Here is a 19,391-nt window from a genome sequence, read left to right on the forward strand (position 1 = left end):
CAGCTAGCAAAGGTTGACAATTTGGTAGTAAAGTTGTGGACTGATTGTGGTACACTTAACTTATTAGTACTACCCATCATAATTAAATCATACCTTATTTAATTAATATCTAACAAATACTTAATTCTAACTGAGACTACTTTCTATAATCAGACACGACAGTTTTGAGTGATGAATCTTTTATATAAAACACAACAAGAAATACTAGCATATACAAAATTATTAATTACTTTGGTAACACTTTAAAAACTAGAAGCTATTTAAATCTATATCAAAGACATAAAATAAAAAACTAAAAATTAAATAAAAATTTTAGTAAGCAAGAAACTGTAAAATTTTTAATAAACTATTAAACTATAAACCTGGCTTAAATATTTAAACAATTAAACACCTGTTGAAATATTCACTTTTAAGACAAAACACTACTTACAATAAGCATTCACAAAAACGTTCAAGATATTTTTTTGCTTCAAGCTACACACCAAACTAACTAACTGCTTACATATAAACTGCCTGTCATGTTCTGATGTTTTGTTGCATAAGTATTTAGTTTGAAACATTTCGTCATATGATTCTCATTAGCTCGTACATTCAACAGTACTAACTCTAAATATTCTCTGAGCTCAACTTTAAACAATAAATAATGCAAGTATTCGTTCAAAAGTTTTCAATTTTACAACATATGTAAAGAGTTGCATTTCATGAAATGCTTATTTATAGTTTAAATGTAAACAAATGTAAATTAGTCACGTGTACAAAATGAGCCAATCACGGTAGGTATTTAATTTTAACTGACGAAAATGACTCTTATTAATTTTCACAGGGTTTGTTTTTGAAAAAATACTTTTCAGTATGCTCTTTTTTACTAACTAGATCCGGTTCCGGCCGGATCTCTGTTAGGATCCGGCCGGACCCGGATCCGGACTTTTATTTCAAATTAGAATCCGGCCGGAACCGGACCTGGACTTTTTTTTCAAATTAGAATCCGGCCGGAACCGGATCCGGACTTTTTTTTCAAATTAGAGTCCGGCCGGATCCGGATATCAGACAAAAATGGCAATATCCGGCCGGACCCGGACCCGGATAGTGAGTCCGGTACATCACTAGTTGCAACTAACTACAAATCTTGAAATTTTTGTTTTTAGAGGTAGTGAAACTTTTGCAGATGCACTTACACACGACTGAATTGATGTACAATGTTTTGTTGTTTGTAGATTTATAAATGAAAAGTAATTCTGGTAGAGCATTTTAAACTTCACTTTAAAATTAAGTTTTATTTTATAGTTGACAAAGACATTTAAATTTCAAATGTATTTTTAGCTTTTGATCTAATTCATGAATTTCATAATTTGCTAAAATATTTCAAGTTGAAGTTAATTAAAAAAAAATATATAAACAACATTTTAAGTTGATTATTTTTTACAGTTGCAAAAACACCTGGGTTTAGTTTTGGAAAACCAGCTGAAACCGTAAAAACCGACAATAAACCAGCAACAGGTAAAAACTTGTTTAATGATGAATTTTAAACTAATAAGTTTATTAAATTTCAGTTTTTTACTAATTATTTAGTAGTATAAACATCTACATTTAACTTTCAGCTTCTTAATTTTTATTGATAATTACAAATACTTTTAACAGTTTTTTTGAAAACTGTTAAAAGTAAACACTGCAGTGAAAGCAATTTATATAAGTAACTAAAAATCTTTTAAGTAAATAATACAAGTACACACATCCATTCTGAATAAACTATTTTTTGTCAGGATTTATGTTTGGGCAAAATTCTACACCATCTACTACACAAGCAACAGGTTTGATTTAAAACCTTATATAAATAAGATAAAACTCTAACATGTTAAATAGAAAAACAAGTAAAGTGTTCTTTCACTTAATTATTCAACTTAACTCCAACAATAATTGAGCAAGCATATTTGAGATATATCAATAAATTTCTGTCTTATTAGTTGTTGAAAAAATACTTATAATTTTGTAAATAGCAAGTAATTTTAAAAATAAAATTACAAAGAGTTAAAAGACTAATAACAAACAAATAATGTGAAAACAAAATATATAAATATTACAATAGCTGTTTAGCTTCAACACATTGTAACTTACGTACTTTTACCAGCTCAACCAGCTTTTGGTCTTTCAACCGAGAAGAAATCTTTATTCGGCAAAAACGAAAGCGCTTCAGCAACTTCCACCATGAACTCGTCTTTCTCGTTCGGAAGCCAACCTAAAGCAGAACAACCGAAAAAAACCGAGACGCTCGGCGGCTTCAACTTCGGGGGAGCTGCCAGCACGGAACCGGCAAAGTCATCCGCCACCTTTTCATTCGGATCCAAACCAGCAGCGTCTCAAGCTCCCGCCGCCGCCGCTTCCACCGGTTTCGGAGGAAGCTCGTCCGGCTTTTCGTTCGGAAGCAAACCGGCTGAAGCCAGCAAGCCCGCTTTTGGAGGGTTCGGAGCGAAGAAGGCGAGTGAGGGTGCAGGGTTCGGAACGGGCGGCGCGAAACCCGCCGTCACCTCGTCAACGCCTTCCATATTCGGAACCAGCTCGACCTTTGCTCAACCCAAGCCGGCTGAGAGTAAGAGCATTTTCGGCGGTGCGTCCACCAACCAGACTTCCGGATCGATGTTCGGACAACAACAAAACAAACCTGCAGAAAAGCCAGGTTTTAGTTTCGGAAAACCAGCTGAAAGTGAAAACAAGTCCTTTTCTTTCGGTTCGAATGCTGCAAATAACAGTGGCTTCTCTTCTGGGTTCGGTCAGAACAGCACTCCTCAAAAGTCCATGTTTGGCGATAACAAGCCAGCTTCTCAAGGATCAATGTTCGGATCTCAAAATGCCAACAGCGGAGGTCTTTTTGGTGCCAAAAAGGAAACTACCGGTTCCAGCATGTTCGGTGCGAAACCAGCTCAGCCGGCATCAACTGGATTTTCTTTCAACTCGCCAGCAACAACTAACAATGCATTCAATGCAAAGCCAAGTTCTGGATTTAATTTTACTGCAAGCAAGCCTAAAGAATCTGGTTAGTTAGCAGTTAGGTGAATATTTATTAAAATTGTGTTTTTATACTCGCTTTAAATTCCGATATGTACTCAAAGTGTTTAAACGTTTAATCTCGTTTTGTTCTATTTTTTTTTGTTTAGATTTTTTTATCCATAGTTTGTTTTTCATATACTTAGCTTTATTTTTAACTAACATAGTAAAACTGTATCCAAAATGCGAAGCAAAAGGTAAATATACCATTCAAACATCTATTAGACTAAATTAAATAGTTCAGCCTAAACAGCAAAGCTAATTACTATATATAAGTTTTACATTTAAGATCTAAAAAAATAAAATACACAAGTTAAACATCAAAGAATTAATACAAATATACAACATAAATCTCGAATTGAATAAATAATAAATTCTTCATTCAAGGTTTCCAGTTCGGCAGCAACCAGCAAGAAAGCAAACCTGCCGCATCGTCCGGCTTCAACTTTGGAAGCAACAATTCAACTGGATTCGGCGGCAAGCCTGCTGCCACCACTGGGTTCGCATTCGGTCAGAATCAACAGCAATCTCAATCGTCATTCAGCTTTAAGTTTGTTGTGTTCCATAATTCAGTTGTAAATGCCATAAGAATTTTTCTTTTAATTTATTAATTTAAAAAAAAATGCAAAATATAAAGTGTTGAACATTTACTTTCAATACAAAGATCAAGATCAAACCGTAAGTAACCGAATATTTAAATGTCTATTTATGAGCTAATATCCTAACAATAAAACATTTTAGTTCTGCTACACCTGACGCGAATGCAGCTGGTGGTGGAATGTTCAATGTTGGCGGTTCGAACCAGCACGGTGGAAACAGACCTGTCAGGAAGGCGATCAGAAGGAACAAGCGATAATTACTGCGTACGTCCGTATTTTAAAATAGATCAATTTATAATTATTTTCCCACGAATAGTAATGTTATAGAGTTATTGAATGAAAAAGTTAAATTATTAAGTTAAGTTTGACCAAACCGTTTTAAAATTCAAAAGATTGTGTTTTGTTTTAGCCTTTAAAATAAGTAAGTGAAATGGGTGTATAAGTTTATGAATTTGCTTACCTTATTAATGTCACTTAAATTGATGGTTTATTTTCGCGTTTATTTATTAAATTTATCAAAATATAGTTGTTGTCTGATGTTGTATTAAATTTAAATGTAAAATTTTCGAGTGACTTAAAAGCTAATGTAATAAAAATTCACTAATAATTGATGTACAAAATTTAAAAGATAAGAATAGTATCAAGTATAATTTTTTTGAAGAATTTTTAAATTTTTAACTTACGTTGTTGTAAATTATAGATTTACTACTTAAAACTTATTAAAAACGTTATTTGATCTAGGTTTAAATTATTTAACTTAATTACACCATTAATGAAAGTATTCACTGCTTCTAAAATTTATTTTAAGCTAAAAGTAGTTTTTACGTAACAACTTAAAAAGTTGAAAATTTGGTCAATTTTAATATGTTTTATAGATTTAATTTTTCTCGTTAATTCTATATCTAAATATTAATTTTGTATTAAAAATAAGTTGTTCAATTATTAAATAGTATAATATAAAAAAAAACTGCGCTCAAATAGTTTGTAGATGAGAAATAAAATCATAATGTTTATTTGAACTACTCAAAAAAACGTTTTATAATTGTAGTATTTAAAAGTACTGTTTTCCACATCATTTCTCTTGTTTTGCTTGAAATTCTCATAGATTGTGCATCAAAATAATGATCAAGTGGATTTTCCTACTTACCTACAAGGGTAATATTTTGAAAAGAGAACTAAAGACAGTAGTTTAAAACCTGTGAGTTGGAAAATTTTATTTTAATTAAGAGATGGATACTGTAAGCTGTATTAGTGGTGTTTGCTGAAATGTTGTGGATATAAACCTTTTTTGGAACTCGTTTAAAAAAACCACATCATTAATTAACGTTTGCTATATTAGACGAACAGTTAACGAAAATTGTTTTGGATCATATTAAGCGATCTGATATCAAACTGAAATACAGATGTTCGGTACATATTATTAATGCTGAGATTTAAAGTGTGAAAGAACTAATATGGTAAATAACATCAGTTAAACTCTATCCTTTGCAACGATAAACGTTTTATGGGTAAAAACGAGTTACATCTTATGTAATGTGTGAGAAAGAACTTGTGAGCTAACAAACTGAGCTTTTTTTGTTTACTGTAATAATAGCTCAATTATATTTACTATTTTGATATATACTACTATATCTAACAAAAAATAAACTATATTTTTAATGGACAAAACAAAGTTTATTCTGTTTTTTAAGTAAACAGTCCAGTAGTATTAATAGTTGGAACTTTTTGTTTTACTATTTTAAATTTATCTTAAAGTGAATTTAGCATAAAACAAAACTAGAAAATAAAGCTATCTAAAATAAGAACTAAGGTAGTAAAAAACAACTAGACTACAATCAAGTATTTAATTCTTAAAGTTGTTTTAGGTTTTAAAGTTTTTTACTGATTATGAAAGCTGCTGTTTTGTTAATATTCAAAACAAGTTTAAAGTTTGTAAAATGTAACTAAGCTTACATCGCAGAAGTCTCAAATGATTATTAAAGTTATAACTATTTAGTTTTTTGTAATACAATTAAATAAAGCTAATATAGTTAGAACTTTTCAAGATAACTTATATTTATTAAGCAATAAACCATGGTAAAACAAAAAAAAAATAATACAATTATGAAACTTCTTTTAAATTAAATAAGTCATTAGTTCTGGTTAATAAAATACAAATACATAAAGACAGAGTATTACACTTATATGGAATAAATTTTGAAATTGATATACTTAACTTTTTTCAGAAAAAAATATCTTCTATTGTTAACTTATCAAAGACTAAATTTTTACGTACTAATCGTTTTTATTTTAACACATATGTTGATTTGATACGTTAAAAGTAGTTATCTATATCGACAGGACCTTACCTTTATTGTTAAGATTGAGATAAATTAAAAAATAAATGTGAGACCTTGCTATCCTTGACTTTAGTTAAGGATCTGGTTCCTCCCGGAATTAGTTTGTTGGGAAAACACGAGTCAGGATGTTTTTCTGTAGAAGTGAAACATCTAAAAGGTTAAAATGATATCACTAAACTTCTAACAAAATGTCCCTGATTACACCAAAGCTCTAACCTAGAGGTAGATACCCAGTCCTAAACAAACACTTATCTTTAAAGCTATCTTTTACATTTACCAACACAACTATATTTTCTATATGGTAAAAAAATTGTTTTTAATTTGATTCTTAGTAAATATTAGTGTTTATAGTATTAGTACTTGGCAAGAGGTTAAATTGTATCCAAGTAAAGTATGATAGTTAGTGATAAAACTCAATATAAAAGAGTTTTTCTGCATTTTATATAATTTTTATTAGTTTTATAGAATTAAATTATCTTTCTGATATTATATTCTTAAATATAATAAATTATGACCTTTGTTATTATTATTGTTGTAAAGACACTTTCCATTTTATGAAACCGCGCAGGTTTTTTTATGATAAAAAACTAGCTCTATATACAGAATTTATTTGCACCCAGCTTAACAAAATAGTATTTATTTTTAAATAGATTTATAAAGTCTCAGATATAACTGCTTTAAAAACTTTAAGTAGTTAAATAATTAATCAAATTACTGTAAAAAACTTAAATATGATAGCTAGTTTAGTGTAACAGTTTGCTGTTTTCTTACGTATTTTATCTTGATATAATGTAATTTGTAGGTAAATAACTACAGTTATAAACAATTTAAAACAAGCCAATAAGCCTAAGTTTTTGTTCTAAGAAATATGCATTTTACAACCAAAATACTATATATAATTTATTTTTCATGGTAAGTTATGTTGTGATTCTTTCTTTTAACATGTTTTGTGTTCTTTTTACTTTAAATATTACAAAATGTTAATGCTAAAAATTGCTACTTTTTACTTGTTTTTTAATACAAAAAAATCCTGTGCTCGACAAGACGTTAAAAGTTAGCCGTGGTGTGCGACTCAATAACCTAAAGGTTCTTCGTACACCAAACTATTTAAGCGCTTTTTTGTCGTCCAATAAGCTGTAATAATAAAATCGATTACCAAAAATATTTTTTATGCATTATTTTTCTTTGGGTGCCTATTTTTGGCATACAATAAACTATTAATATTATTACAAACTTTTTCTACAAATTTTATTTCTAAGAGCTATTACCATTATTTGAGCATAAGTTTTTTACGACGATCTGCTAAAACATGTTCTTAAATATACCCGCAAAAAAGTTTTTTATTCAAACCTGTTACCTATGTAATGCTTTCGTCAATAGTGCTGTTTATATAAACCACTCTAATAAAACCGTCAAGTAAAAAAAATTCGAAAGTTTTAATACTTTTATAAAAAATTATTGACCTGAGTTGCAAAGTTTTTAAAACATTTATAAATCTTTTCTCTTTGCTATATAAACTACAAAATGTTTAACAAAATATCTATAAATATCTTTAAACTTGCAGTACATTTGCTTAGGTTTTCCTAGTTGGGTCGATCAAAGTACTTTGCCTGATAATTTGATTCATAGCCGTTTTAATTTTTTCGGTCATGAGATAATTATAATTATCTTTATTATTTTGGAAAAAAATTCTAAATAATTTAATTTTCATACACTCTGTTAAATGTTCTTTAACAAATTAGAATATCTAGAACCAGCCTGGACTTTAGTAAAAAAATTGTAATATGGTAGATCACTGGTAAAATTATTAATCCATAATTATTAAAGTTTCATTTATGACTCTTTCTTTATATCATAGTTTACAAAAGAACAAAACTATATAAATAAAAATAAAATTTTATACCTTTTCTTCAAAACAAAACTATAAAAAAAAGACTAAGAATTATTAGCTTAATTCTTTTAATTAATTTTTTGATAAATATATAGGAAAAAAAAAGTTCATTAAATAAAATCTTAGTAAATAAAAAATAGTGTATATGATATTTTGAAATAAAACGGATAAGTTAAACAAAATATTCAACTGAAATTAAATATTATTGAAAAATAATTAAAACAGTTATTATAATTAACTAATATCATAAATTTGTTTAGCCCAATATTATGGCGTATCTTAAATATAATACTTGACCGACAAGTCAAAAAAACTTCTTTCCTGTGTATTAAAATGAAAATATTACTAAACATAGTTTGTAAGGACACACTACTTGATCATACATGAAAAATATTTCTAAAGTGATTATTTATACACTTTAAATGCAAAAAATTGCTTACTTCTACTTAAATGTGAAACCAGTGAGAATCAATTTTTTTTCAATTTAATTTATGTTTTAAATTAAAACGTTTTATTAAAAATGCACATGGTTACTTTTAGCTTGTTACTATTTACAAAAGTAGGTTTCTTTGTGACTTAACAGAATAATTACTAACATAAGTTGTTTACCATAAGCTTTATAAAATTACTCTAGATTTTGAAGCTTTATTGATTTTTTAAATACATTTTTACTAATAGTTTTTTTTCGAAATAAATAATTGTTTTGAAGAAAGTTATTTATACCAAATAAAATGTTTGTTTTTTACACAGCTCTAATTTGTTAAAAATATAGAACTTAATAAGTTAAACAATATATGGTTTTATAAAATTGAAACTATTTAAACATTTTTAGCAGAAAATAAAGTAATATTTTTATTAATAAAATATAATTAACAAAGTTTTGACATAGTCTTCAAAAAATTTGTTGTTGTTTAAAACTTACATTTTTCAGACACATATGCATTGAATTAAAAATACTTAAAATGTTATAAAAAATATATTAAACGACTAGTTTTAGTTTTCACTTAGTTATACATATCAAAAGTGTTGTTACAAAAAGTATAAAAGCAATACAAAATAAAAAGATTATAAAATTTTATACTTAATATAGAAAAATTCAACCTACTTATAATCGTTAAGTATAGTTGTCATTATACTAGTGAGGTTTTATACGCCTAAAGCAAGTCTTGATTTCAACTTCATATGGGAATGCTTAAACTATATTACAAATCTTTCACTGTTGCAAAATTATAGTTTTTACTGAATTTCTGGTTTATCCAGCTTTGTTTCAAACGTAAATAATAAATTGTTTAAGTTTTAAAGAAACTTGTTTTGCTATCATTACTTCTAATAAAAACACTTACATCAAGAAACACAACTAATTAATTTTAGCTTGAATTAAATTATTCTATTTTCTTTATTGATACGCATGGTATAAACACCTTAAGTTTCCTATAGTTTATAAAAACTATAAAAAAAACATTTATTTTTAAATAATACTACAGTGTTAGTTATGAAAATAAAAAAATCATATACTTTTTTTTAAATTTAGATAAAATATATTAGTAAACAATGTTACAAAAATTAACGACATAATCCATACCTACTCAAAATAATTTTACAAGTACTTTAATTTTTTGGAAAAGAAGTGTTTAAATGTCCGTAGTTTTCAAAAATTAGATAGCTCTTTTCCGATGTTTGAATACAATTAAAGTTTTTACGTTTCATATGTAATTGGTTGTTCTTAAGTTTAAACATTGTAATTTTTTTTAGTTGATGAAAATTTGGAAAATAATTACGGTTTTTTAGCGGTTTTAGCTTAGATACAGGTTAAAAAAAATTTCTTAAAATTACAAACGAAATAACTGATTATTGACATTGAAAAAGTCTTTAAATTGATTATTGATTATTTAAATATTATAGTTTTTTCAAATACAGTTAAAAACACAGTTTTAGCATTTATTTTAAAAAGAAATATGATTAGTTAAAGTAATTCCTAGAAAAAAAAATTAAGATGTTGTTTCAAAAATGTTAAAAAAAGCTAATGTTATCAGTCAGTGTAAAACAAAATCATAAACAAAAATTTATTAAAAGAATAAAAGGCTTAACTTCTGAGCGTGGTTTTATATAATAAACAACTTAGCTATAAAGTATTTTTACTGAAAGACATTCATTGTTTTGATAATCTTCTTTTTTATTCTAAAGCAACGTCTACATAAAAAGAAGTATCATACTATTTTTTTTTAACCAATAAGTAAAATTTTGTATAATCCACTTATAATACCCTTTTTATAAATCGTACTAACAACAGCTTAAAAAAAAGATGTCAATCTTCTTATTTAATGTTTAGCAAAAAAGCTTTAAAACTTAAAAAAAAAGTTAATTAATAGATAAGATGTGTTGATCATATTCAAATCGGAGACTGTTTTTTACATGATTATACATTTTAAAATTTAAACAAACTAAGACATTAAAGAACTTTAACATATATTATCAATTCACTTAAAAGATTACTAGTTATAAAGCATCTAATTTACGAATAAAACTGAGAAAATTTAACGTCTTATAGATTCTATTTTTGTAAAATCTTTAACTGTTTTATACTAACTAATGATACATAAGTGCCAAACTAAGATACAGCAGCATAAAAAGTATCAATAAAGTCTAAAAACTTTTCACATGATTTTATAAAAGTAAAAAAGCACTTGACTAAGACAATTACTGTTCAGTTTTAAATGTATCTGACAAAATTTAAGCAAAAAAAAAGTTAGACTGCATTAAGACGTACAAAACTGCATTCATTAAAAGAGTTTTTTTTTTAATGTTTAATTATTATTATAATAATTATCAATTATTTTATTACTGTTGTTAGTAGTTGAGAAAAATTACTAACACACATAACTAAAATGAAACTGAGTTATCAATATAAAAAACATGTTTTTTAAAACACAGTGTTTAAAATGATAAAATACAAAATTGAATATTAAACAATATTATATAGTTCTCATGAAAAAAAGAAAGTAGTTACGTTTTAACTTTATAGTCACACTAATATTTTAAATATAAAAGCCATCACAATGTAAACATACAAGCAAGTGTAAAACATGAAACAAATTGAACGCAGTTGAACAAAGATAAGAGCATTTTTTGTTATTACTAGCTTAAAAAAGTGTTTTAAAATTGTATCAATATATTAATTTGATAAAAATAGACATTTACTTGAAAGTAAATTGTTTTAGCTTAGTTCTTTTTAGCTTTTTTCTTGCTAATACCCTTGATTTTACCCTTGACTTTTTGTTTCTATTTTTATAAATAAGTCTGTTAATAGTCTCATCTTGTTTTAAAAGCTGTATAGGTGTAATTAAATTTCTTCTTAAACTAACATTGTATGTCCAGGAAGACGACAATGCACTGAAAATTTAAAAATGATAAGTGATGGATTATAGCTTACATAAATGATCTAGACTTTAAATTTACTAAGGCTTGTACTCTATAATCTAAAAAAATATCGCAGTAAATATATATATGTTTCATACCGTTTTTTTTAATATTGAAAACTTAAATGTAAATTGAATCAAAACTATACACTTTATACTACTATAAAACTAGATACGTTCATTGTTGTTACCACTTTTATTGTAATTCTACTATTTTAGACTTTTACAATTTTAATAAATTACTTTTAATCACAAAATTATTGAAACACTTCAAATTTAGTTTTTTACTTGAAACAAAATATATGTTCGAATACAAGCCTTTTACCATTATTTTTCAAGTATTACCATTAAAATCTAAGACTTTAAGAGTTTTCAGCTTAGAAAAAACAACTTAACTAAAAGATTAATCAAAATAGTTACCCAAGAAATATTTGCGAATGAGAACAAATTTCCATTTCAACACTTGACAAAATATCATTTAAATCAGACCACAACCAGTTATACTCACTAAAGCTTTGTTTCCAATGTTTTTTTACTGCATCGCTTGTATATACTGTATATCCCTTCGAACGAAAAAAGAAGAAGTTATTAATTGATTTTTTGAATGTTTTTCTATTTGAAACAATAAATACGAAAACAAATATTAAAGTAAAAATGAGATCACTAAGCTCTATAACAGTTAAGATAATTCTTTATCCTTTAGCTTTGACAAAGAATACTTTATCAACTTACTGAAATTTTTTACTAAAATTCCTTTACATTTTAAGATAATACTTCATTATAAAAAACTACATACCATATCGTTTAACAAAATTGTCACATTGTTAATATAATCGAGCTGCGTTGGTGGAGTTGCAATATAAATATTTTTGCTGGAAGACTGTGAAACCAAACTTGAAATATTGCTGTATTTCTTGTTAATCACTTCTGCAAGCTCAATAGGACTCAAATTTAGCAAAACTTCGCACAAACTTATACGGGCTTCTGAACCCCATTTTACAGGCCCTGTGCATCTGTTAAAATTAAAACTTATTGTAATTTATAAATAACAAGATACTTTTATTAAATTTTTTAGTATCGAAGTACGTCTGTTAGTTTTTAAAATGACTTTTTGAAACTGATTTATTAAATTAAACTGAATGTTTAAGAAATCGTTTCTTAGTTAAGTTTTTGAAATGGATATAGATACAGATCACGAAAAAGTATTTACACTTTTGAAAATTTTAATTCTTTTAAAATACTTTATATGTGTATGGTGACTGTTTTAAAAATTAATATATAATATTAGTTATTATTTAAACTAATAATTTAACTATATTTTTAATTTATTTTTTAAACTCCTCAGTTTTCGTTTTAAACACGGTTAAATACCTAATTTATATTGAGAAAAAATAATTGTAATTGTTCAAAAATTTAGTTTTAATGATAGTAAATGATGGTTAAGTAGTTAAACTGTACTTAATCAGAATACAGTGTTTTAAGCAATATAAATTTATTCATATTTTGGGGTGTTTGAAAAAAATCATTATAGCAAAAAACTTTTAATTTTAAAACAAATGTGTTTACTCATAAATACTAATTATTTATCGATGATTGTTTTATTACATTGCTAAAATAGTTCTTAATATCAACCATTTTATATTTAGAGATATTTATTATTGCTTGAAAAAGCTAAATCTTATTCAAACATTGTATTTTAATCGTTAATAATAAATAATCTTTAAATTGTATGTTGCAACTTGATTTTACTTAATCCTTTGAAATAATGTGTGAAAAAAGTATAAACATTTGCCTTTAAAACTTTATCATAAATTTACTATCTTAAGCAAAACTTTCGTTAAGTTTTTGGTCATTAAAGTTAAATTAAGTTTGTATGTTGTACAAATGATCAACCAACAACTTAATTAAAACTTTAACTAACCAGTTACAGCTAATATTTAATACCTAGTTAGCACTTTTAGTAATTTATTAAATAATACCCTATGATTGTTTATTTATAGACACAATTTCAGTTTAAAAAACCAGATTATAACTACTCAAACTTTTATAATTGAAGCTTTAACTTCAATTTTAAACTTGAACAATAATGCTTTTTATTCATATTGGTTGTTAGAAACAGTTGTTGCTTTAATCAGTCTGTAAAGTTTTCGTTAGACTTACATAAATGTATTTTTGATAGTTTACTAAACAATTGTTCTTACCACAAATCTTAACCGCACGACTATCGTTTTTAGACACGCTGTTTTTAATGTGATTAAAAAACTGCAACAAAAATTAAATTACTAACCTTTTACCCCAATCATCGTAGTCAAACCTCCAGTGAATTGCAACTTGAAAAATTTTATTCATTTTCATTTTGATAAAATCTAAAGCCAGTTCTGTTACATGATTTGGTGGTATTGTATATTTTAAAACTTCTGCATACAGTTGTGTGTCGGTCATACTATCTATTTTCGTAATATCTGAAAAATGAAAAAAGTCTATATTTAAGATTTAATACCAATAGGACTTATATTTCGTATACAATAAATAGTTATTTATTGTATTGACTAGTATTGTGTATATATATTGGGTTAAAATATTTTAATAAGAAGAGTATATAAAATTATTAAAAATAAAGCAAAAATAATAATTTTATTTGTATTAACTAGAAATATAACTATTATAATTTGAATTATTAAAAAAAAAGTAAATTTAATACTGGTATTTATAATAACTAGAAAACAGTACACGTTTTAAAACATATAGTTGATATTTTTTTAATATTAACCTTTTTTCTGTATCAAATCTTGTTTAAGGATAACATCATCAATTTGAAGTGTTTTATATGGCCATGGAATAATAGCACAGGCTTTCTAAAAGTTGTTTTTGTTAATAATTTTTATTAATACTTAAAAATTCCAAGTTGTAATAACAAGTAACCTTGTTATACCTAAGTATGAAGTAAAATAAACGCATTTATTTTTTTTAAGCTGTACAAAATACCTTTATTTCATTAAAACTTTTTTTTAAATGTTTTCAGGCTTTTAGTGACCAGGATTTTAAATTACTGTATTACTATTAAAAATTTAAATAAGATTTAAGTTGATTTATTTTAGTGTTTACCAAAAAAAGTTTTTATCATATAAAACTTAACATTTAAAATTTTGATTAAAAAATTTAATTATAATATCTGTGTTATTTTATAATGTAATTCAAATAACTATATAAAAACAAACAATATAAATGCAAAACTAACACTTGAATTATAAAAAGCATTTAACTCTCTTTTTGACGATTGAACTTGAAAAAGTTTGTTCTTTGTAAGTTCAATTGGAGAATTATTTTTCGGAAATTCTATACTCTGTTGATAAATAATTATGATTTCAAATTATCATGATGTAAACATGTTTTTACTAAAACAAATTTATAAAAAAATACAATACATTATAAACAAGTATATATAACAACTTATTTGTTATTTTGATCAAAAATAATTTTTAAAATATTTAACTTCTAGACTTTCTTTAGCTTACTTAAAACTATATCTGTTAAAGTTTTAACTATAGCTTATCTAAAATTAATTACTTTTCATTGAAAACTTACCTAAATAAATTTTAACAAAATGTTTAATTTTTGATAAAGACAAGAATTTTTGCACACTTCATTTTTAAGACATACTCATTGAGCTAACCTTAAACGAATCTATTTTCGGAAATTTTGCAGCATTTTGGTCAATATTTTCTGATTTTGAAAACTTAAGTTGGAAAACGTTGTTTATTCTTGAGTATAAACGATCGGTCATTGCTTGAGTTCTAAACACCGCTTCGATAGTGGAATGACACTTTTGCTTGAAATAATCAAACTCGACTATCGGAATAAATTCATAGAGAGTTTTCAAGTTGATACGATGTCTTGGATTGATAGAGTATTCATGGCTGTAAAAATTTTATACTTTATAATTTGATTCATGACGAAACATTAAAAGTCGCATGTTTCGTCAAAAAACAAAGCATAATCTACTTATTATTAAATCAATTTAAATATTTGAACACAATATTGAACAAAACTTACGTGTCAGTTCGATGTTTTCTAAAAAAGGGCAATACTAACGTACGGTTCAACCTAATAGCAATGTAAATCGACTCCCTTAATCCCATTAATTGGTTGTTAGGTCCATTGCTTAAAAGAGGAAACAAAAACTTCTTTTTGTTTAAGTTTATTTTTGGTTCAATATTTTTTATTGAGATTAACGGTAGTTCTTTAGCAACCCCTGTATACACTTTAAAACTTTTTCTTTTAGCAGACAATCTAGAATCTTTTGAGCTTTTATAACTGTCAGTTTTTACTAGCTTTTTGTTACTTGTTATTGGAGTTGTTTCAGTAGAAACGCTTTGGCTTTTCGTAAAAACTTTGCTTTTTGAGGTTACTTTATCAACTGATTTTGTACTGCTTGAGTCTTTTTGTGTGAAACTTTCCTTGAACAAACTATTCTGCATTATTATTAATTTATCTTCGTTGTTTAATAAATTTATAACAGGAAAATCACTTTCACGGTTATATTTGAAATAGTACTCTCTGAACTTGTTTCTAGCTTCGACCAGTCGACTTTTTTCTAAATACTTGTTTGTCGAAATAAGGCAAAGCATAGCTGCAATTCCCATTATTATTGTTATTTTTAAAAAGGTATTTGAGTTTATTGACATTTTTTGATTCGAATTATATAAGTAACTGCATGGTTTAAATTAATTAGTCTTGTTTTTTTTTTTGAATTAAAGTTGATAAAAAAAAACAACGACAGAGAATAGGTTTTCTTTTTTTTAATGTGTTACGAAAACAAAGTACAATTAGATCGAGTAGATCAACTGACAATTGTACTTTGATAAAAAGTATTTAAAACTATAAAATAAACTATATTGACTTTATAACTCAACAACTGAAACAATTTAGCCTGTTACGTAAAAAGCTAAAGTTCAAAACGTTTTAAACTATATGTATTAAAAATGGCTTTAGTCTTTAAGAGTACTTAATACATTTTAATAAAATACCTTGTAGTTTTAATATAGCCATAACTAAAGATTTTGTTTTGAATACTGTTTTAACTTTGTCATGCAAAGTCATTAAATGTTACATACACAGTTATGTGAGACGTAATTACTTTTTGACATTCATCGTATGGCTTATTTAAGTTGTCAAAAACTGCCTTACATCTATAAAAATGTTAACTAATTACAAAGTTCCTCGACTTTTTAAGTATGACCAATAAATATTTTATAAACTATTTAGTTTTTTAGAACTTTATAAAACAAAAAATTGTTGCTACGATTTTATGTCTAAAAAACTAAATTAAAAGATTATTATATAAAAAAAAATCTGGTAATAAAACACAATTAACTAGTTAATAAATATAGACTTATAATTTTGAATACTTGTAAACTTTAGCTAAAGTTTTAATATTTTCAATTTAAAAAAATTTGAAAATTTTAAATAAAAATCTAAACTCTAAAACGTTTCTTTAATGTTTTTAGTCAGGTTGTCTCAGACGTTTCTATAGCAAACACAAACTTCTAAAACCACCTAACAGTGAACTTCAACAAACATATGTGCAGTTAATCTCTTGAAAAAAGTTAAAAAAAAATCTGTATCAATATAAACGCACGCGAGCAGCGATGATAACTGACTGTTAATCCGCTTATAAAAAGAAAAATGAAGAGATACGAACACAATAACAATACTTTGAAATATTTATTTTATTTATGCTGCAAATTCGTGCAAGGCAAGACGAACACATTAGCTTGTTTTAAGTCTACATCTCATTAGCCTCGGGCGGACTTTATTCATGAATTTGACTTTGTACCTATTACAAGTTTTGCGACATCCGTTCAAAGAGATTTATGATAAACTTTTAAAATTTCCAAAAAGTGCTATTAGATAGTTTTGTGAAAAACTTAATTGATGCTAAAACTTAAGTGAACATTTTACTTCATTTTAAACTATTGAAACGTAAATATTTATCAGAAAGTAAACACTTTAAAGTATTTAAACTATAAAGTTTTGAGTCGATATTATTGAAACAGATTAAGACTCTTAAGAGCACGTTTCTCTAAACTTTTGTTTACGATATTATGGTTAAAATATTGTATATAAGACTAAATTGCGTAACTTTTCTATTTTCTTTAAGCAAAAACTTATGTTGTATCATATTTGTCGTTTAGTTCTTCATGAAATATTTTAATTTTGTTGACGCTTACAATTATCCAAAAAAAAATGTTACAATTTACTTTTTCAACTAAAAATGATAGGGGTGCACGACTATTCAAATTCGGACAATTCAAATTCCGACAATTCAAATTCTTAAAAAAAAATTGGAATAGCCACAAATAAAAAAGTTATGTATATTTGTCAAAAATAAAAAATACTTATGTAGATCTTATTAATATCTACAAACCATTTTTTTCTTTTTTCAAATAATTAAATAGTTTTTGAGATATGGTTTAAATAAAATAAAAAACATAGTTATTTTTAGTAATTTTAAAATAACTTGAATAATATTTAATTTTTTTCAAAAAAAAAAAAAGTAGTTTGTAGATATTAATAAGATCTACATATGTTTTTTTTGCTTTTTGCAACTATACATTACTTTTTTATTTGTGACTGTTTTATTTTTTTTTTAAGAATTTGAATTGTCGGAATTTGAATTGTCCGAATTTGAATAGTCATGTAACCAAATGATAGTTATATGTAAAAAAGGTTTTACTACTTTATTTTAAAGTATAGTGCTGAACAACATTAATAGTTTTATTTCAAACAAGATAAAATAGCGTATATGTATATGTTTTAATTAAATTTTAAATAATTACTATTAAAAAGTTGTTTTTTAAAAACACCAGAAATATTTAATTAAAAAAAAAATTTACTAAAGCACTTTTAAAAAAATGCTTAGTATCAATTCTTGTGTGTTTGACTTTAAAATGTTAAGATGTTGCTTCGCAATTTTTTTAAATAGATTTGTTTTATAAACTATTATGGCAGTTTAAATTTTTGATAATAATTAGTCAACAGATAAAGTTAACATTAGTTTATTTAACTGTTTGTATTAAATATAAGAAATTGTTTGTACTTGGGGTCGTTTGAACATAACAACATTTATTAAGTAAACTAACTAGTATTTCTAATTTTTGTTTATAAACCGTCAACTTGTTATGAACTTATCTTTTACCTTTTAATGTTGTCTACTTGGAAAGCTAAATATGAAAAACAAAAGAAAAACAATTTAAAAAAAAACTTAACTTTAAATTGTTACTTTACTTATAAGTTTATTTTATTATTTGTATAACGAGAAAAATATAAACTAAAACATTAAGTTTAACTTTTTTTAAAGAGTAATGAGGTTACTACAAACTGCTAGCTTAGTTATTGTAATCAAATTAGATATGTACTAAAATAAAGCATTGATTTTAGTTTGAATAAATAAAAAAAACTACTCTTCGACTGAAATCAGCCGGATAAGCGAGAACTGGATAAGTAAGGAAGCATTGTATTAATTTACGTCATCTTTAGCAAAACTCAAAAAAAATCTAAATTAACACTCAGCAACTGTGTACATAAATTTCAGTGACAGTAATTTTATCTTTAGCTTTTATAAACAATTTTTTGTCACGTTTAATTCTCTCTGTAACTTTAAAATGTACACTAAAACTTCCGAAAAAATGTCTTTATTATACAATTAATAAAGCCCAAAAACTCGTTTTTCAAAAAAGTAAACACTTTTTTTAAACAAATACTACTTGTACTTTAAAACTTTTTACTATTTTTAAATTTAAATGTACTTTTAGATCTAGTTTTATAACTTTGTGACGTTAAGTTTAGGTATTATTATAAACGATAGCACAGTACTTAAATATATCGAATATCAAAATATTATGTACTTTTTATTTTAACTTCTTTTCGGTTTTATACAGACTATAAAGGTAGAACTTATGATTTTATTGAAGTTTATTAGATTTTATATATTTTTTACACACAATACTTTATTAAATTAAAGTGCGTTAAATTACTCAAAAAAGAGCATCTTCAAAAGGTTTATTGTAAACAAAATCGTAGAAAATTTATTTGTAATGTTAAAATG

At 25.5% G+C, this 19,391-nt stretch overlaps 2 protein-coding genes across 6 annotated transcripts in view; one reads left to right on the top strand and one right to left on the bottom strand.

Moving 5' to 3' along the window:
- The window catches only part of LOC145849213 (uncharacterized), a 29,476-nt gene extending 25,320 nt beyond the window's left edge, over nt 1-4,156 (top strand). For all 5 annotated transcript variants that reach the window (XM_082954338.1, XM_082954339.1, XM_082954341.1 and 2 more), the window contains 5 exons: nt 1,426-1,497; nt 1,761-1,808; nt 2,126-3,028; nt 3,427-3,589; nt 3,781-4,156. In XM_082954338.1, coding sequence (XP_082810464.1) covers nt 1,426-1,497; nt 1,761-1,808; nt 2,126-3,028; nt 3,427-3,589; nt 3,781-3,895 — 1,301 coding nt within the window. In that variant the 3' untranslated portion in view covers nt 3,896-4,156. The remainder of the gene's footprint in view (nt 1-1,425; nt 1,498-1,760; nt 1,809-2,125; nt 3,029-3,426; nt 3,590-3,780) is intronic.
- A 6,766-nt stretch (nt 4,157-10,922) lies between these two features.
- Nucleotides 10,923-15,985, bottom strand: LOC145833710 (uncharacterized). The gene is made up of 8 exons (XM_082940863.1): nt 15,338-15,985; nt 14,958-15,201; nt 14,523-14,627; nt 14,055-14,139; nt 13,572-13,746; nt 12,081-12,297; nt 11,705-11,847; nt 10,923-11,258 (listed from the first exon to the last, which is right to left on the bottom strand). Exons 1-8 carry the CDS (start codon nt 15,967-15,969, stop codon nt 11,063-11,065), a joined length of 1,797 nt encoding a protein of 598 aa, XP_082796989.1. The 5' UTR covers nt 15,970-15,985; the 3' UTR covers nt 10,923-11,062.
- Nucleotides 15,986-19,391: the final 3,406 nt, after the last annotated feature.

This window comes from Thalia democratica, chromosome 1 (genome assembly GCF_965202585.1).
Source record: "Thalia democratica chromosome 1, ktThaDemo2.hap1.1, whole genome shotgun sequence".
Classification (NCBI taxonomy): domain Eukaryota; kingdom Metazoa; phylum Chordata; class Thaliacea; order Salpida; family Salpidae; genus Thalia; species Thalia democratica.